At 37.5% G+C, this 21,587-nt stretch overlaps 1 protein-coding gene across 2 annotated transcripts; it reads left to right on the forward strand.

Annotated features, from left to right (window-relative positions):
- The first annotated feature begins 201 nt into the window (after nucleotides 1-201).
- On the forward strand, nucleotides 202-15,217 carry LOC109029561 (KH domain-containing, RNA-binding, signal transduction-associated protein 2). Of its 2 annotated transcripts, none has more exons than XM_019040176.2 (7): nucleotides 202-456; nucleotides 2,074-2,192; nucleotides 2,895-3,011; nucleotides 4,630-5,141; nucleotides 5,874-5,932; nucleotides 7,212-7,271; nucleotides 9,699-12,960. In XM_019040176.2, exons 1-6 carry the CDS (start codon nucleotides 303-305, stop codon nucleotides 7,220-7,222), a joined length of 972 nt encoding a protein of 323 aa, XP_018895721.1. In that variant the 5' UTR covers nucleotides 202-302; the 3' UTR covers nucleotides 7,223-7,271; nucleotides 9,699-12,960. The 2 variants fall into 2 exon arrangements, with proteins under 2 accessions (XP_018895721.1, XP_018895640.2); XM_019040095.2 differs by lacking the exon at nucleotides 7,212-7,271 and adding an exon at nucleotides 15,010-15,217 and having other exon boundaries at nucleotides 203-456; nucleotides 9,699-9,864.
- Nucleotides 15,218-21,587: the final 6,370 nt, after the last annotated feature.

A 21,587-nucleotide genomic window follows, 5' to 3' on the forward strand; every position in this document is an offset into this window, starting at 1 on the left:
CGCGCGTCGTGTCGCAGGAGTCGCAGGCTATCGGTCTCTTATTTTTTTTCAAAATACGCGCCATGCGGTCCCGCACCGGTACCATGGACCAATAGAATAAACTATTAAAATTAATCATTTATTCTATTGGTCCGAGCTAGTACGGTAGCAACGACAGCGCCCTCTTTCGAATGCCGACTGTACCACAAATCAAAATCTGAATCATCAATCATCATCTCCATCGTGAAATCGGGATCGAGATCGCTTTCTCCGCTGCGAATATACGTGTCATTTCAGGTTTTTCTGTGGTTTTCAGTTGAGGAATGCAACAATCAGACAATATGGAGAACGAAAATTCAGAACAAGAACAGCAGGTGGATATGGCGAAACAAAGCCTTTACATCAAAGAACTGCTGAAGGAGAAAATGCAACTGGACCCGGAGCATCACGCCAATGCTATGAGGCTTGTCGACGAAGGTACAGTCGTCTTGATTTCTTCATCGAATGTCTATGCTTTGCTCCTTTCGCCCGTATTTTCCTCATTCGAGTCAATCCTAATATCACAAGAATTTTATCTCTCAATTTTTCATCCCCTACATGTTTCGACCCCCCGAAACGACCCGGCAATGTGTATCGCGTACGCCATGTTGTTCGCCGCATCGCCGCTGATAACTTCTAAGTACGCTTCTAGCAAAGATATTGGCTTGTAGCATTCATTTCAGTATTTGTGACTCTGAATCCACCTTACGGTTTGGGCTTAACACGCCCGAGCACTCGCCCCCTCGTCTCAATTACCCGTAAGAACCAATCAATACCCAAAACATCCTAAGGGCAACGGACGGGTTACAGGTCCTGAGCGGAAGGGTTCTTCATGTTTTCAGATGGATCAAATGGAAAACCGAGTACTAAATTAAGTTTAAGCATCAGGAATTTATCTTTAGAGGTCGTGTCAGCCAAGTTGACGCTTGTTCACGCTCTCAGTTTGCAAGAGTCTACTACGCAGTCGTCCCATGACGATTGAAGATTGACCGCGTCCTGCGATCGCTTACATGCGGAATGTAAACGAGCGCCAACCTAGCTGACAATTCCTATATCTAAAATGGATGTCTCGAGTGTCGAAGCAATTGGAGTACGGTATACTTAGTCACATGGTTCATCTTGGACTGGACCCTAGATGGAATCATCCAAGAATTCAGATGAGTTCAGGATGAATGTTTTCTTCTGCTGTACTTAAGATGAAATTGGGGGAATGAAAGTGAAGTGAGGTACAGTCAAACCAGTTCTGGCTATTAAATGTCTAGCATCAAGTAGTAGGTAATGCAGTAGTCCAAATCCCTCCTTCGTGCCACTTAACATGAGTGTCAAATTTTTGTAGAGTTTTTCCAACTTTCTGACATGCCAAAAAAAGAAAAAACAAAGAGGATTTCACTGAGCACCCTGGCGTTAACTTTTGGTATACTGTAAGGGATCCATGGCTATCTCATGAGACAATTTCATCTGAGGGAAACCGCGGAGATAAGGAGTTTAAATGTTATTTTAGAATGGGCCTTGACTAACAGGCTCATACCAGAAAGATATTAAGTAGGAGATATTGCAAAGTCGTCACCTTTGTCTTCAGAACCTTGTGTAAAGATTAGTTGAAGTATGAAACCTTGTTTCTTCGTTTGCAGCATTTTAGATTTTTTGTCATACTTCATTTTTTCTTCAGAAACGAGGCAACGCAATGGCTTGAAAACTTTCCTAATTTTTCCTCCCGGTCAGCAGAATATTTTGTATAAATTTCAAGCCATGAAGTTGGCTCGTTTCTTATCGAATAAACAAAGTAGCAGGGAAAATTTTGAAACTCCTAGTTGGAAATACGTGGTTTTAAACTCAGGGCATTGTAAGTAGTGCTGTTTGCTATCACCTTCTTTCCAGCTCTACTCATAGACAGTAGGGCCCAAGGAGAATAGCCCAAACTGCTCTGTTTTGCAGCTTAATTTTGCCAAACCATTTTCTACCTGTCTTCAGCCAGCAGCTAACAATAAGTATATGGTTCTTCTTTCAACCTCTTCTGGTGAAAGTAATTTTTGGTTTTATTTTTGTTTATTTCAGAGGTCCAAAAAGCGCAAACTTTGAAAACCCCTAAAGAAAATCGTTATGTAGACATCTACCGAGAGAAACCTATCAGAGTGGCTGTCAAAGTATTAGTTCCTGTCAAAGAACATCCAAGGGTAAAAATCTCTATTTACATCTTTAATCCTTTATGTCTTCAAAGAGCTGTAAACTGCTATTTTATCATTATCTCATTGTAATTTAAACTAATCAATGGGAAAACTCAGTTCAAAAAAAAAAAAAATAATTTCTCTACTATTCTCAACAGGCAGGAGATGCCCATATTTTTGAATGTTGAATAGGTGCGTCACACAGGGTGGCAGTGTAGAAAAATTGGGTGAATAACATGCACCACTTACAGACTGTCCCTTAATGGCACTAAATACATATCTGCTGTGCTAAGCAAAAACATTGTAAATCCATCAAGATTTTCCCGCATTTTTTGGAACGTAACACTTAATAAAATAAAAACTGTTGCTGTGCTGTAGTTTGTTATACCCTTAGGCATACCAGGGCTCACTGCTTCATGCATAGCCTTTCTCGTATCATACAAAACTGCTGGGCCAATGATGACTTGACAGGAAGCACTCAATGATCTTAATGGACACCACTATTTGAAATGATAGGTGCAGACTTGAGCGCCGAGCGTATTCCTTGAGCGTATATTGAATAAACAAAAGATGCACTAAAGATCAGCTATGAAGATGTTCCAAACCATTCTGCTCCTGTTTCTGAATTTTGCACGGCTTAGTTACAGCTGCTATTTTGCTTCACTTTTTCCACTGCTTCTAAATTTCTTCTATCTCTTATTTTTATTTCAGTTCAATTTTGTAGGTAAGCTGTTGGGCCCTAAAGGCAACTCTTTAAAAAGGCTACAAGAAGAAACCATGTGTAAAATGGCCATCCTAGGTCGTGGTTCCATGAGAGATAAAGCCAAGGTAAGTCACTTAGACAGGTATTTTAAGAATCAGGTAGAACTGAGGAAAGAAAAGAAGAGACTAATGTCACATCCAAAAATTGCACCATTCAACAGACATTTACATGCTAACCAATGGGCCAACTGATGATTGATGCATCCAGACTGATGTGACTTTTGTCTCTTCTTTTCTTTCCCTAGTTTTATCAACACTAATGGGTAGATGTCACCTTTTCAGAGTCTGTGCTTGGCTGTCAACATAAAAACTATGGTAAGCTTCTACTGTAATTTTGTGATCAGGATTTTAGGTTTTTTGTGTGCTAGACTTTAACTACTTATCATATGATGTCTAATAAAAGTCTTCATAGTATAATATTTCTATGATTGCCGAACCTTTAAGTGAGAACCATTTAGTTATCGGAAAATGATACAGTGTCGTATTATACACGGCTTTTCCCCTTATTATTTCTTGGTGCTTTTATTTCTTATTTAATTAACAAAATTCTAACAAGTAATTTCACCCCTTCTTAGTCTGCTTGGTTTCATATCCTTGCAAATACACGGTGTATCTCGGATGCATTCACAGCCTGGCAGTAAAAAGCTTGTTAGCGAAGAGAGTCCTGAAATTTACGCGCTGTTAATTTCATCCTTTGATTTAAGTTACAAGGATGACATGAAATGACCATCACTAGCACAACTTCATTTCACATGAAAAGTTTAAAAGGATGAGCCACCCAAATGCTTCGCATACTTTTTGAAATGTTTGGAGTACACCTAATTCTAGATGCTGTTTTCAAATCACATCTTTTACCCGAAAATTACGAAATGTATCAATGTTCTCTTTGTGACATTGGGCCTGTTGCACACTGTTGCAAGAGCAAGAATATGAGTTGTTTCCGTCAGTAGATGTTTCAAAAATCACGACGAGGGCATTGGCAAAGTTTAAAAAGCTCTCCTAATTTCACAGTCTATGTAAGAAATTAGTGTTCCTTTGAGCTTCCCGCTCCGAAAACGATACTACGGCATAGGTGAACATTTCGTTAGAGAAGTCATTCCATTCAACCCCTGTACACTAGGATACCACACTATATTCAACATCCAATTCGCCAAAACACATGTGCCTGGACGAGATTCTAACCATTTGTTAACAACCCAGTAACCCAGCCCGTTGACATTCACGATTTCTTCACGTTAATATAGATCTGCTTTGGTTGACCTTGTGCTCCTGATTGCAATTTGCGCGTGGAAGCATCGGCTATGTTGTGTATTGCTACAGCAAAAGGGTTGAAGGGAACGACTCCTCTAACGAAATGTTCACCTGTGCCGTAGTATTGTTTTTGAAGCGGGAAGCTCAAAAGAACGCAAATTTCATATACGCAGATTGTGAAGTTAGGAGTGCACTTCAAACTTTGCCATTATGCCATTCAGCCAACTATGCGCTCATCATGATTTTTGAGACATTCACTGACAGGAACAACTCTAATTTTTGCTCTAGCAAAAGTGTGCAACAGGCCCACCGGTTCCTCTGTAGAATCATAAGCACTGATACTCATTAAATTCTGTTCTCTGTCTTTTCCATGCTCCTTTTAAGTGTCCAAATAAATGCTAACTGAAAATATTTTTATTGGATGGTTTTCTAGGAAGAAGAATTACGACAAGCTCTAGACCCCAAATATGCTCACCTTGCAGATGAGTTGCATGTGGAAATTGTAGCTCTAGCGGCACCAGCTGAAGCGCACGCCAGGATTGCTTTTGCCTTGGCAGAACTCAGTAAATATTTAGTACCTGACCTAAATGATGAAATCCATCAAGAACAGATGCGCGAGATCCAGCAGTACGGACCTCCGGGAGTTCGACCAGGCCCACCACGTGCAGGAATTCGTCCTGCAATGCCCCCACCGCAACGAGCCCCGATGGGTATGGGACCTCCAGTGCGCCCTCCTCGACCTGCTCTTGGTATTCTTCCCCCACCGCGTCAAGGTCCCCCACATTCTGCTGGGCTTTTGCCTCGACCTGGTGTGAAAACGGGGAAGGTCCTGAGCATTCTTGACAGAGCACGCGCTGCCATGGAAGAATCATCCTATGGAGCAGGTCCCGGCTATGATGCAGGTTATGATGCTGGTTATGATTCTATGGGCTATGAACTCTCAAGGTAAGTTACATAACATTTTTACCCAAAAGTGTTTTTTTTTTTTTTTTTTTTTCACTCTATGCAACACAGTGGATCTCTAATAGGAAACAGCGAACAATTTACTATCATTTTGTTTGAGGAAAATTTGACAATGATTAAGGAGAATCTTTCTTTTTCTTTTTTTTTTTTTTTTTTTTTGTAAGTACTTATTTTGATGGTGAACACTTTCATCAAAATCGCCCATTGAAGTTACCCTCCAAGTATTATCTATAAAGAAGAGGGCAAAAGCATGGGCAATCCAGCCCTATTGTTAATCACAATGAGACTTTCAAGTATCATTTTATAAGAAAGATATGTTCCTTCTAAATCTGTGTTCTGTCCTCTTCGGGTGCCTTACGCCCAATGCGCCTAAAAATTGGGTTTTGATGCTTCAAAATTCAAGGGTCAAACCTTGTAAGAAAGTTGATACACCCTGTTGATTTTTTCAAACTTGCAATCGCAAAACAGTGGTAGTGCTCTCTACACACTGTTTGCAACAAATTTCATACGCAAAAAGTCAATATGGCCCCTAAAATATTTGGTCGTCTGACCGAAAGGGCTCTCAAAATTTTGTGGAGCAAGCAGAACTTCTTTCTATATGTACTGAGCTCATCAAAATCTCCTAACTCCTGCACCACCAAATCCTCAGAATTCTGGTAATTTTCAAAGCAGCTGCAATTGATTAATTTCAAATTATCTTTTTTTTTTTTGTAGTTACAACAACTCATACAATGGAGGAAGTTCTGATTACTACGATTCAGTCAGCTATCCTGGTGAGTAATTAACCCTTTGCTTAACAGATTCCAAGCCATTGTATCCATCAGATTCAGCATGTAATTTCACTATATCTCTCCTTAGCACTGATGAAATTTTCAATAGTCAGGCTATTAAGAGAAAATTATTTGTTGTTCTGCTTTTTATCTCTATTTCTACATTGAAAGCTACATTTACCGAATCAGTCAGGAACCGTCACAAAATCCGATGGATTGAATCTGGTAATTTTCTTGTGTTGAGTAGAACTATAGTCCGCCCCTCGAAAATTGGCAGGTGAGGGGTGGAGCCACTCGGCCGGTCGAGTCTATCGTTGAAAGGTTGAAGGGCAGGTATTGGCCCAGACGTTACCCCGTCTCAACTACAAGCCAATACCCGCACTTCAACCCTTCAACAATAGGCTGGACCGGCCAACTGGCTCCGCCCCTCACCCACCACTTTTCAAGATGCGGACTATAATAGGAAAAAGCAGTAGGAGTATTTTCTTCGTGCAAGTGATTTTTTCAGTTTGTTTTAAGCACAGCTGGTCCATTGGCATAAATTCATAAAATGCATATTCTCTAGGATAAATACTGGTTCATGAGTTTCTTGAAACTCTTTGATGTTGGGAACTTTCAGGAATTTGAGTCTGGAGTTGTAATATCTATAGAAAATCTGGGAACATCTTGGTCTGACCTTACAATCAAGAAATATCTGATATTGGAAATTAGAAAATATTTGCCTGATGATCTGGGAAACATCAAATGAGCCTGGAAACTTAAAAAATAATAGTCAATTATGTGTCTATTAAAATTTGAATCAATGTTACAACTTGAATGAAATGAATTTTTAGACAATTTTGTTCGAAATTATATTTATTGAAAATTTCAATGAAAAATACAATGATTTTCTTTCAAAATAAATTTTTTATCGGGGGAAATTTGGCAACAGTCAAATGCTGCTCTAACGTTTTTCCTTAGCATGGCAGTATATTTATGAGTATTATTCGTAAACCTCACAAATATCAATATGGAGAATAATACTTTGAAATCGAGAATTTTTAAATCATACTCCAAGTGTGAACTTTCAGTTTCAAAATTCCTACCTCCCTATTTTTGGAGGAAGGACCAAGCACTGGCATCAATTTTGATGCCCTGTTTTTCTGACTTTCGGAGAAATTAGATTTTTTTCACTTACGAGACTGCTTTGAATAAATATTCTCTTTATTTGCTTGGTAAAATCAATGAAAACTGCTGTGAAACCGTGGAGCTTGGTAACTTTTATTTTCATTTCGACTTGCAGGTCGATGGTGATTAAGCCTTGACCTCTACCAATCAGGACATAGTATCTCCCAGTCTCTTGGTGAGCATTGTTCTACATATACATCTTAAAGCTCGGGCTCTCATATTCAATCAATGCATCTCGTTTGCGATGTTTAAAAGTCTCCGCACCTGTTAAATTTTTTTACAGTAGTGCAAATCAACATCATTCATTGAAGTTTTCTTAGAATTTGCTTTGCACAGAAGAGAAAAATCACTGAAGTTTTTTATGAATTGATGTTGAGTAATTCTCCATTTGAAAAATAAAGTACGATGGGAAGTTTGCAACATCGCAAATCGAGATGTGTGGTTTGGGAGTCTCATCATCGATTTGCTTTTTAACTTGGACCTCTCAATTGAAAGTGTGATGATACTTGGTTTTTTTTTTTATCTCACAGTTTGCTTTATTTCAATCACAGACTCATACCGCTTAAGTTGTTATTTTTCTCCCATTTCTCATCTTCCATTAGAGAGGATATGCATTTTATGAGGATGAATGCCAAATGCATTTGATCTAGTGTGAAATGAGGTTACTATTCCCGGATCTTGATATTCAGTGTAATTAATTCTATGTAATCATTGCTGTTTATAATGTGTTTTCAGGAAATATTATTTTGGTAAATGAGTCAGTTTTATGGTGTATAACTTATGAAAATATTTAGGAATACTAAGTCAATTGAGTTCACATGAGCTGTTCATTGTCAGTTTCTTCTTGATTACTGCAATCCTGAAGATAATTTTTAAAAAAATGCCACAAAAAAATTGTGGTAGCCTAAAACGTGCGTTTAATTATGTGCTCAAAATGTGGTGGATATAGCCATAAAAACTAGGTGCAGTAGAGAAATTGACTGTGATGTGTTATTGATTGTTGTTAACAATGATGAGATCGTGGACGTCTCGGCTAATACCTTAATTTACCGAGGTGTTTACCAAGATCTCTAAGTGAAAGTTTTTTTTTAACCATTTTAAGTTATTTAATGTGGTATGAACCATCAGACAAGGTATGAAGCCAAGCATCATGATAAATGTTGTCTCATCAAAATTTCTTGTAGAGCATGATTCGTACCACAAAAATTACTGATAGTAACTCCTAAACCAATTCATTAACGTTTTTCAATGCACAAATTCAAACTATCCGCTCATAGAAAAAACAATAATCTACTCGAGCTAACTCGCATACTAAAGGTCACCAGGACAGCCTCTGCAGTTTCAACGAATGCCAGCCTCTATCTCAGTGCTTTGGCTCAGCTATTGCACGTTGTTTACATTTTTAACAGCATAGAGTGGGGGAGGAACACTACTTGATTGAGAAGCCTGCAAAAACCGTTATATTGCGCGATTTGATTAAAGTAAACTCTAGTTTTTCACGTGAGTGGGGAATTCAAATTTAGTTAATATCAGTAATTTGCTGCGCAAACCGTGTTCTAGATAAAATTTTGTAGAGGAAACATCCTTCAGGATGCGTAAATTTGTACCTTGTCTAGTGGTCTATGGGAAGTATTATGGAAACACAGCACTAACGTAATTTGCGGAGCAACTTCAACAATCCAAACAACAGAGAGGGACAGAGCATGTAGATTGGTGCCGTCGACACGTTGCCTACATGACTTGCCATAGACGCAGTTTGATCTAGCAGTTTGGTCTGGGCGCATTTTCAGCGTCATCAAAAAAGCAATGGTTATTTTCTGGAGTTTGTGTAGTGCTCTTGATTTTTCTCCTGCCTTGAACTTTTTAGTTCGAACAATCATTTGCAGGCCAATCCTTCCTGAGATGAAGTAATAATCACTACAATCACGACAATAATCACTAATCTCCAACTGCCTTTCTATTTCCGCCACAGGGAGATGTTAGGTTTCAACAAGTATGATTGGTTACCTTCAGTGCTTGTCTGCCCAATGTTTCTTGGAAGACTACAGATAATGTCTGCACCAATGAGCTTTTTTGAAGCCTAATTTGTACATCAAGGAGAGCTTTGACAATCACGTTGACCCGCAAAATCTCTGAATCCTTGCTCCCACACAATAGATAAAAAATTTTACCAAAGTGTTTTCATAATTTGAAAAACCAATACAGTATTCTCTGGTTATAACAACACTCATTATAACAAAAATCTCCCTTTTGCAAAGGAAAAGCCCGCTCCCTTGAACGATTTTCTCATTATTGCGACACTCATTTTAACGAAAATCTCTCTACGAAGGAATCACGCGGTCCCTTGCTGATTTGTTATAGCAAGAGAGTACTGTAAATTATTTCTGCCTCCTTAATTTTTTACCAGCTTTCCCAATTTTCCAGTAATCTTGCTATCTCACTATTGTATATACTTAGCACTTCTGCATGGGAGAGGAGTCTTGCTTGTTAATGCGCTAGAGATTGTTGCTAGGTACTTATCAAAAACTTTTGGAAGAAATTCCTCGCTTATGAGCGAAGTTGTAATGCTTTTTATTATCTCATTGATTCTTTTTATTTACAGGTCAGGATTACAGCACTGAGGTAGTGGCACCACACGCACCCAGCTCTGGACGTTGGAAAGGTTACTCTCCCACCGGTGGCAGTGGTAAAGGGCCCTCAAGTCTACCTATCTCTGCTTCCCGCTACAGCGCTCAAGGCATCCGCCATTCACCATATGGCCGTCCTAAGTAATATGGTCCACCTCATTTCTAATTTCTTCCTTAACTTAAACTCTCTCAAAGACCCTTTTTTGTCTCCTAACTAGCAAATCTCAGAATCATCAGTGTGTGTCAGAGTGAATGATTGCATGTATGTGTGTGTGTGGATACAAGTTCGACTCAATTGATTTTGTTTTAACTTGACACCTGTTTTTGAGGTAGTTCATGTTTAAAATTATATTGTAAAATTTTTATGTTAACCCTTTTCTTGTTCTAAGCAGATAATGTTTTGAACTAGTGGGGATGTGGAGTAATCATGGATATGATTATTAACATTTTAAGAAAATTTGATGGTATCCACACGTAAGTATGACGAGCAAGTAAAGTTGGTGTAATTTTCATGTTTGTAATGATATCCTCATTTTCTCATCATTTTACAGTGCATGGAAGATTTGTTTACTATTCTCCTTTTTTTTTTTACTTCACTGCTTTTATATGGAAACTTGTGGGATTTAATCTGATTTTTTAATGTTCATTTATCAAATGGCTAGCATCATCTGAAGTATCGAACTGATATCTTATTGCGAGAAATGATTCCAAGTAGTGTCTTCACGAAAACTTCAAATCTTGTCATATTAGCTGAAATATCTAGGTGCTGTCCTAGGTTTCCTCTTTCAAGTACGGGCAGGTACAGGCTGCCTCCGTATTGTCAACATCCCTACTGCCTTACCATCAAATTAGGGCTTTCATTCTCTCATGAGTCATAATGCCATGTTTTTAAAAATGAAGGCAACTGCCTCTCATGTTGAAAATGACAGGAATATTTTCAAGTCTCCTCTGATTGTGAACTACCCATCATGAAATTACAAGACTAAATGTGTAGGTTTTCTGCGTTGCTACCCTTTTTTTCCTTTTTCTTTTATACCTCCCTCATAGTTTCAATGTAGCATTTAATAAAGCTATTTTCCCTTGCCCCTTTCCTTTTTTTTTTAAGTATTGATCCTCGAGAATTATGTTGTTAATTTTCAATGTATATTTAAAGTTTAGGAAACTTTTTTTAATTTATCAAAGATTTTGATAAAGAAGTGTAGCATTAGTTCAGTTCTGTAAATTACTTAAAAGAAAATAATTTTATTCTCTTCCCAGGTAAAAGTATTTAATTTGATGTTTGTCTTAAAGTTTAGAAAGGCAGCTGACGTAACTTAGGTCTGTGTATTCCATGAAGTCAGTTCAATGAACCAGGTTATTTGACTTATATATTTTATGAAATGACAGAGTATATAGTTGACAAAATAATTCTGACAAATCTTTTCTGCAAATGCTCACCTAATATGACCTCTGCCTAAATAAATGCCTGCTTGTAGGTTTACTCTCAGTTTATTTCTGGATTAAACCTGTTATCAATACAACACCACATTATTGCTTTAAAATGGAAATCCTACAATATGTTTGGTTAGCACGCTATTAATTTAGTCTAAATTTGTTCGTATCAGTATCAGACGCAGCAATTCATAATAATATCTTTTGATGTTTATCAACGTTACATGTAAATTTTTCATAATTTTTGCAATTTAGAATAAGACACATCAAACTCACCAAATTTCGTAGTGTCATTGCTTATCTTGATTTACCTATTTAAAAAAAAAAAAAAAGAAGTTTTCTGTAAGGTGAACAGTTGAATGTCTCTAGTCGTACTTGTCGTTCTTTTGTTAAATGAAAATGAAATTTGTTTTTTTAAACTATGAAGATACTCCATCCTCTGCTTATTATCGGTAATGGTTTGCAGAAGATTTAACCGCGGACAATCATGAAATTAATCAATTACATGCGTACCTCATTCTTTTCTCATGGCTCTCAAAACGATCAAACTTAATCAGTCTGAAATTTACAATCGATTTCTCTTAATAAGCCACAATATTACAAAGAAAAATAATTTTAGATCCCAATCAAGCGATTTTCTAATCCATCTTTCTTCTTTAAAGACCACATTTCGGAAAAGAAGCAAATTATTTATTTTAAGTACTTCATTATTAATATTATATTTGTATAATTCACAAAATTGCTTTCCTCTAAAGTTAGTTGTTTCAACCTTGGACTAACAACACTCTGGTTTAATTTTTCTCTCAAAAAGATCAATGTATTTGTTTAAAGAAAAAATTCTTTGTTTCAATCAAAGAGCAAACTCTTTTCTGAAGAACAAACCTTTCCTTCCTATGCCGCAAAGATTGAGAAACTTCATCATTTTTTTATTTTTATTTTATTTTATTTATTTATTTATTTATTTTTGAAAGCTACTTCTTGGATCCAGTGATTCTACTAACTCGGAATGTTTCTAGATTCTTTTAGAAGAAATTTCTTTCACTGTAATTCACTATTTCAATATTTTATTTAAGGTTGATCAGCACTATACACTGAAAAATAATTTATTAAATTTTTGCTCAAGAATTCGTGATATTTCTTGAATTCGGTTTTACAGAAAGAAAGAAAGAAAGAAAGAAAGAAATTAATGAATGATAGTTTTCAGCAATCATTCATGTAGCCACATCTGATCCAGGCCTATTACAATCTTACTGTAAATTTTTCTTCTTTTTATGGTTAAAGCCTTCCCAAGGTCTTCATATTAATTGATTCTCCAAACTTTAAAGAAAGAAAAATTACATTTAATTTTTGAAAAATCATTCTAATTACATAATGCGTTCATCTGGATTAAAATAAGATAAATGATGAAGCTACTCATAATCAAATGCGGATGGGGGCTCTTCACCTGCAATCATCCGAAAAATTTTTGGAGCATAATGTTGTTTAAAGTTTTTGAACCTTTTTGGCTTTAAATTTTAGAAGTCATCTCTCCTTTTCACATCACACATCTAAACCAATCTAAAATGAACCAAACCTTTTTCAACTCTCATCAATTATCTATCAGTGAAATTACAATCTGTCCTTGTCTAATTTTTAATCTTTATTGTTCATTTTAAACTTTTAAGTTCTTTTAAAGGTATAAAATAACACTAAATTTGTAACTGTTAAATCGAGTATTAAAACCCTATAATCTGTAACTCCAAGTAAAGAATGTGTATATTTTCTTCAGTTTAAGACAAAATAAAGCAGTGATTTTACCAAAAAACATTCATTATAAGTTTTTATTTCTCTCGGTTTATAAAAATTGCACTTTCAGCTGTCGTAACTAAATTGTAAAGAAAGAAGTTAACCTCTTTTAAATTTAAGATCTATTTCGACAAAAAGTTACAGCCTCGCAAGTTAACTATTTGAAAGAAGAAAAAAAAGAACCAGAAAAATTCCACACTTTAAAGATCTTTTCAGGGGCACAAATTGTTTCTTCAGACCCAGCTCTATTGTTGTGTAAAAATTGTAAGTGGTACTAAATTTTTCTAATAATTTCGACGTTTGACAATCCTGTGTGATCTTTATATTCAGCTGCTCCTCAAGACTTTAATTAACACGATTTGACTTCCAAATTGTCTTCTCACCTCAATTTCAAAAAGGAGAGGAACATTATAATGAATAAAATAAAATACTGGAAATCCCAATTCAAACTTAACTAAGCAAATTTTAAAACTCTCAAGCAAGTCATATTTTTTAAAAGCTCTCCACAGGACGAACAAGCAGTGTCCACCTTTAATAAAATTTAACATGCCTGTGTTGTGATGAATACTTCCCAAGGATTAGTCGAATAATTGATCACCAGACAATCCCAGAAACCAAGTGAAAATAGGAGCTAGATTTCAGCTGAATGCCTTAAAGGGAAAAACTCCCAAGGACCGGTTCCCTCCGTGGGGTAAGGTAGCAAAATGACAAGACGCACTTGCAGAAATCAAAACTAAAATATTGCTTCAGAAACACGGGTGACAACGCATTACAACTCGGAAACTGTCATCAAATTTTCGTGAAGAACATGGTTCCATGATGCTGGGTCAGGTCGATTTTCCCCAGAAAAATCCGGATTTTCTTTAAAAATCGAGCTTTTCCGGAGAAAAATAAATTTCCCGGAAAATCTGTGCCTGATGGAGAAAAACTAAGGTCATTTTCGGATTCAGCAGCTAAAATTACACCGGAAACCATGTATTGCATGCCTATTAAAGTTTCCATTTTGTTCCTAATATCGACGTTTTTTGGGACAAGAGCTCCGTTCCGCCCATGTGACGCATGTAATACTAATCCGATTGTTTCGCATCGGAGAGGCAAGTGGAGTTTTAGCTGCCGAATCCGAAAATGACCTCAGCTTATCTCCATCATGCACAGATTTTCCGGGAAATTGATTTTTCTCCGGAAAAGCTCGATTTTTAAAGAAAATCCGGATGGGGAAAATCAACCTGACCCAGCATTACAGAGGTCATTTTCGGACTCAGCGCTAAAAACTACTTTGGAACAATTACATTTTAACCCGTGTTGACCAGTGTTACGTTAGATCTCTGGTCACTACCAAAATAGGGTAGTTTATAAAGAGTGTATTTATATTGGAACTTTAAGGGAGGGGATTGGGGGGAATGGGGGTCTTAAGGTGGAGGATGGGGTGCATTTTAGGTTACATATTGCCTATTTATGATAAAATGTATCAATTAGAACTCTCTGTAAGACCTGAGAAAATTTGCCAAAATTGATGGAAAAATGAAAAAATTAGCCTTTGCAATTTTGAGGTTCAGTCGGGACCTCTAAATGTTGACCAAATGCAAAATTGTTCTACAACGTTTGTTTTTACATTATTTGGAACGTTATGGCGAGGTCCCTTGTCAATTTCGAAATTCATCACTTTAATTTATCGAATAAGCTGTACCCTAATGTACCATTAGTCTCCCCATGCACTTAAGTGTTTTTACGGGCGAGTCAGAAATTTTACACAGTTCCTAATAGTAAAATGTAGTTTAATTTTGCAATCCACAAACTTTTTAGTATTGCACCCATTGGAAGTCTTCCTCAGCTCATGGAGGAAAATATAAAAATACCAATCCTGTATAACCATGCAAAACATCTTTGTTAGGAGGGAAATCGCAAATAAAATTTGCGCCGTCAAAGTTTTATTTTTTAGATTTATGAGAAATGTATATCTTATCATGAGTCAAAACCTAAATCTATATCTAAATGCTTTAGAAGGAAGGACTAAGACTTTTTTTGCTGAATTATCTCATACTAAATTTTTTTTCCATTTTTGCTGTACAGATCCTATGATTGAGGACTCTCGTGTCTGCCCCTAGCTGAGACAACATATTGAATGGAAACAGTTTTCAAAATAGAGCAAGTGAAACACGCAGCGGATGATCTTACAAGATGATTTAAATCCTGAATGGTTGGCTAATCGAAGTTATTATTTTGTCTTTGGAAGTCCATTGTTAGGACGTGATTACATGAGAGGTAGGCAAGGTAATTTAATGATGCATACTGTCAATTTTTGACAGGCACAAGGAGTTCTTAAATTACAAATCGTGCTGATTTTAATGTACCATTAAGGTATCATTTGGATGGTGCAAGATCAGCTCTAAATAATGAAAATAACCCCGAACCCCCCCCCCCCCCCAAGTGCAAATTTAAGGTCTATTGAAAAATGTATAACTAATGTAAAGAAATGTGCCTGTGACTTTACATTTTTAAGTTGGACCTTGGCCCAAGTAAAAATTTAGTTCTTGCGTGCTTGCTTCAATACTGGTTGTAATCACTTGAAATTTATCTTTCTGTTTCACTTTTTGCTAGTTGTGCAATCAAAAATGTTTCGTTAGGGATTCTATGACATTTCACAGGAATGAGTTTTAACTTGACGACATTTCACCGCAGTGACATTCAAGCACAGCTGCTATTCATTGCCAGTATCATACTGCTGTAGGGAAAGATTTAGTCTACTGAAAAATTTACGATTCTCCCCAATATTTCTTCAAAAATTCTTTTGGATAATTATTTACCCAAACTAACCACAATCATACACATCTTATCAAAGAATTTTTTCCTGACGATACTGGGTTTGTAACCGTTTCAAACTGTCTTGCACTAATTTGAACAAGCTAAGTATCTCCAAAGCAACTGCTTTAGAGCATTCTTCATTTAAATTTCTACAAATGGTCAAAACTTTCTTTTCGTACATGGCATTGATTTAAGAGAACAAATTATTATGACGATTGAATATCAATTCTATAAATGAGAATAGAATATCAGGGAAACTGATTATTTCAAGGCAAAAATTCAAAATTTCTTCTCTCAATGAGATATCAATACTTAGATCATACGTATTATGACCTTGTGTTGTTACTGGCAGAGTATTGGAGGAAGGGGACAGACTTTCACAAGCATTACGACTGGTATTAACATTTTCAATATTTGTCTGACTTTGGCTCACATCTGGCTCTGCAAAACAAGCAATGACATCGGAGGGATGAGTTATTTGATTGCTATTTTGAGGTTCAGATCCAATCAACGGAAAACCTGCTTTACTTAGGTTTTTCTGGATGATTATTTTCTAAATCATCAACGAATCAGTTCATGATCATAAAATAACAAACATGTAGAATACCAATACTCTTTTGGGAGCACATTTTTGGGGGTTAACGTCACAATGTACTATCCGTCTCATAAAAAATAAACTTTGTAAATGAATTGAAACTTGGCAACATGACACGGTATCTATCCATATAGATTGTTAAAAAATTTTGTCATGCAGAAAATAACTACACCGCGCGCAAAAAGCATTGTAGCGGGTTGAAATGAGGTTGACTTGTGATTAGCTCTACGTTTGACTTGGTTATTATTATGGAAGTTTATCGTAGAGTTAGATTAATGCTCAAGGCGAACATTAAAAAGGTTTCTCATCAAGCGTAAACGTCTAGATAAACCAGTATGCTCAAAAGCCGTTTGAAGATTTCTCCACATTTCTGCGGGATAGTTGCACATTCGTATGTGCCTAATGCAGTTAGGCTCGACCATTAAGGAAATTTTAGTGATCGCTTTTTGACGCTTTAGTTTAAGATCATCGTCGGTAGCGGCCACTAGATTGCTAGGAATTTCAGGATCTGTGATGTCCCAAAGATCATCGTAGTCTAAAAATTTTGACATTTGAAACTTCCATAAGGAATAATTATCCTGACCTGAGAGTTTTGGGAAAGACGGAAGACCTATTGATCCTGCGGTTGAACTGGACTGCGGCATGATGGAAGTCGTAGTAGGCGATTCTTCCAAGTTGAGTTGAGCACCACGGTTATCTTCAAAGATGTCGTTTAGGTACCAGAAATCGTTGTTTGTACTTGAATCAAAGAGAGAATTGTCCGTATCAAGATCTGAATCGAGTGTCATCTGTAGTTGAAAGACGCGCACGAGTCAGAAGACGATATCCACGAGATCACGCAGCGACGCGAGAAGCACGGGTCCATTTTGATTTCGGTGAGAAATTCGGACAAACTTACGAAAAACGGATGAGTACGGATAAAAACGGAAGGCCCATAACCTGTCGTTTGAGGTTATATTACATAATAAAAGTAAGAGGCTTAAGCCATGTCGCCTACTAAAGCTCTTCTTCTCTTTTCTTTTGTTTTTTCCACCGCTGTGCATTAATCTAACTCTACGACAAAGTTGACTTTGTTGACTGAGGTGGGTTTAAGTTCACTAGCAATTGTTTCGAAGTTGCGAACAAACTTGATCGCATCCTCCAGAGTTAGATCGCTTTTCTCCCACAATTTTTTTTTGAGGTTGACGGAGTTGAGCCCATTTACAAATTTGACAAGGAGCCTGTTCTTGAGGTTGTTTCCGAAGTTGCATTTATCTGCAAGAAGTCTAAGAGAGGTTAAGTACACTGCAGCAGTTTCGCCATCTGCCTGGAACCTAGATTCAAACTTTAGAATGTCGGAAAAAAGGATCTTGTTTGGTTCTTAGGTTTCTTGGAGGAGTGTGACTAGTTGGTCAAATGATTTGCTTGATGGTTTCTCAGGCAACAATTGAGTTCTTAATTCTGAGTATACATCCAAGGATAGGTAGTTAAGAAGTACCTTACGTTTACTGTATGCCTCGGTGATTTCATTAAGGTCGCAAAAGTTTTCTAGCATTTCCAACCATGTTGATAGGGAGACTTTGGTTTCAAAAGGTTTCAAGGTTCCAACATACGTTGCCGTGGTGGCAGGAAGTATTCGGTTGGGTGGATCTTGATTTCGACCGTCGCTCATTTTTCGTTCCTAAGGATTTCAAGTTTGACGGGTTGCACGGTAGACACGCGGTTCACTCGGTTGACTTGGCTTGACACGGTTGATTCTTTCTTCATGTGCCTTGCAGTAAAGGTGACCGGCGCGGCGCGGTTGGTTGACAAAGTAAACGATTTTTAATCCTTGTTGCCAATGATATGTTTGGTGGACTCAAGAAGGAAGACTGAAAATGAAATGCGAATATGGAATTGATGAACCACAAAATTTGTTGCGCACACAGGTAGACAAGACAAAAATCAGAGAGACAGTCGTCTTGGCCAGGAGCCAAGGGCATAAGAAGGACAAACGAAAATGCCCTCAACGGTTAGACCGGTGGTCCAGTCCACCAGACTATTTTACCCAAGTGCGTAGTTACTTTAGCAAATAGTCCATAGTGCTGTTAAAGCAAAAATTAAATTGCAAAATCTTTGCTATTATGTTAAAACTGCCATTACTTTGCCTATTTTACCCATGTGCGCGGTTACTTTAGCAGAAATGTTGTGTTGCGATTTTAGTAATACACTTTCAGCTAGTTTAGCAAATTTATTTTTTTCGGTGTACTTAGCAAAATATCACATGTGCACATCAGCCACCTCTAGACTCTTAACAGAAATGTGAGCTGACATATTATCTAACACTAAAATTTTCTTACCTGGCACATCAAAGGGACAAAATGGTTAATGAACCACTCCTCGAAAGCAACGATCTCAATCCAGCCACTGGAGGTTGACGTCATTTTTGCTTGTGGTGGTCCACCCACAAGCCAGTCTGTATCAAGTTTATTTCCTCTGAAGATTATGTAAGGAGGCAAAAAATTACCCAAAGCGTTGCCGCAAAATACAACTGTGAAACAACTCTTGCTTGTATTCATAATTATTTCAGGGTTTCGGACTTCTCGTCGTAGTAACAGTTTCTTCTTCGATGGTGCATCATGGAAACCCGATTCATCCATGTTGAAAATATTTTCAGGTGGCACATCTTTTTTTTCTCGCTCATAATTATCAAAAAATGTAATTACTTGTTTCTCACTCAAAAAATGTAATTACTTGTTTGCTCGCGCAGTGCACACCTTGTGTGCTAACTTATTCGATATCTTTAGTTGGAAACGTTTCATGACATTTTGTGCCCAGTCCCAGCCTGATTGCCCAGGGCGCAAAGAGCCATTTTTCGGGTACTTTTTCCGTTTGTCTTGATCTTGACCGCCTCCTTTTCAATGTTTTTCCTTCAGATGATGAGGACAAAGTTCCTCCATTATCGTCTGAGGAAGAGGCAAGCTGCGCCTAACGACTTCTTTCCTCTAAACGCTTACGCTCTGCTGCTAGGCGTGTTTCTTCTTCTTCCTGACGTTTTTGTACAGATGCTCTCCTCTTTTCATCGCGAACTTTTTTCCGCTGCTCTTTTCGTGTCAAGTTTTTATCAACGGACCCCATGTGTCCAACTCGTCCTTCTTGGCGTTGAGAAATTAAAAATTGTGTGTCTTCTTCGATTGTAATCATTTGTAATGCATTTTTATGCGCTATGTCAAACAAGCACTGGAAAGATTTCTTGAAAGCGTTTTCATTAGCAATTTGCAATTGGGATCGTCGTTTTGAACTCTTCGCAAGGGACAACCACTTATCATACAACCTGATTATCTTTCTCACGATATTGCACTTCAACGCAGTGGGGATTCGTGGTCTGGCCCAAAATAACTTCACTTTATTGTACGTTGTATTAGCACTGTCCCGTTGATTCCGACCACTTTGATTTACATCATGCAAAAAAACCATAAAACTTGGCTGACACTGGGTAACTTGGTACCGGTAATATCAGTTACATAAGTATCCACCAAATACTTACTCTTTCGACGCTTCATTCTGGCCGTTCAGAATGAATAACGCACATTTCACAAATAAACACACATTTTAGACATACATCACACACATTACATGCATTTGCCGGGCGAATAGGCAAAGAAACGAAGCGGAAAGTGAAAAATTCAAGCTACAAACGCAAATACGGAACACTACTTGCGCAGGTCAGCCCTTAATCATGATCAGTGGTGGCACGCGTGCGGTCGGTGGGGAGGGGATGCATTTATGCAGTCGCATCCCCTCCTGACCACACTCATCGAACTTTGGACCTGGCAAGCAAGAGTTAAATAATAGCCTCTCGACTGCAGACTGCCTTTCGCCACTTTCTTCAGCGCAGGTGCCAGATTTAGGCAGTAATTGACTGATTCTTAAATATCGCTGAAATTGACGATTTTTGCATTTTGAGAGCCGAAAACTAGGGCTTCGTGAACATCGTGAGTCCAAATTGATATTTTATTCTTAAAATATGCTATCAGAAGTCTCATTATCCACATTTGCGATTTTCTAGCTCGATTTTATTTTCAAAGAAAAATCTGCGAAATCGCCAAAATCGCCAAGATGAGAAATCGGTAAAAACCTTTTAAGTGCCGTGCGGGACCACTTAGCCTTTAGCTACGACCTTGATATTTTTTGTGATTTTTTTCTAACCATGAGACAAGTTTTTGGCAGAGATCTCTGCTGGTTTTCACGGTTTTTTTTTTTTTTTAAGGCCCAAAGTGGGACACCCTAATGGGCATATCTCAGCCCAGTGTGCTGTGTAATGTATCTCCTGTTTTGTAATTTATTCTAGTATGTAATTTTCACCCTTAAAAAAGAAAAAAATGATGTACCACCCTCCTCGCAAATGCTGGTCTGATTTGAAGATGCCAAAGTAGCATTGACAGTAACCAGGTTTTACTACCCATCTCAGTTACCTAGTGAGGTAACTGCAGACAATGCAATGTTGCTGCTCCTTGAAAAAGTAATCCATACAGTGATCCATACAGAGGATAAGGAGGAGAGGTGGGTATCACCTGTCTTTGCAGTAAATCTAAAATCAGGTCAGAGCTTGAGAATAGCAAGCCTTGTTCCTTTGGAGACGCTTTACGTATACTTTGTCAACAGTTTCATTTGACTGTGTGTTCTTCCATCTTAGCCCCTTATTAATTGAACCTCTTGAAGTGGCAGTGCTTAAAGGCCTGACTCTCCACCAGTATCTTGGGATTGCTGGAAGCCTCACTTTTGGAGATACAATGTTTCCTTATCAGCAGCAAGAGCCATCTTACTTTTTTGTTGACTACTGATTTAGGTACGCTAAGAATTTTATCAACTGTTGGCTTGTACGTTCAAGACTTACTGAAATATTGCTTAACAGCCAACCAGAAGATAAAGGCCATACCAAATAAGTATATGCGCTTTTGAAGCAAGGCAGAAGATATGCTATCTTGATTCTTGTACTCCTCTTCAGTGCTAAACTGAAGACAGCCAATCATTAGTTGCCCTCAAAAAGTAAGTATCCAATCCAGGGTTCATGCAGCCTCAGTGCTAAAAATTCAAGCACTTTTCAAGAACATTTTTCTGAATTTTCAAGCACTTTCAAGAAAAGAAAGCACTTTCTCTCTCAAAAGCCTTTTGGAAGCAGTTTTGCGCGAGATTCAAGAAATTTTTCTACAGGACCTTTGACATAAAAACTCCTAATAGCGAGACAGATATCAACAACCAACTAAAATGAGTATTTTCCTCTAATTAAAAA

This window comes from Bemisia tabaci, chromosome 2 (genome assembly GCF_918797505.1).
Source record: "Bemisia tabaci chromosome 2, PGI_BMITA_v3".
NCBI lineage: Eukaryota > Metazoa > Arthropoda > Insecta > Hemiptera > Aleyrodidae > Bemisia > Bemisia tabaci.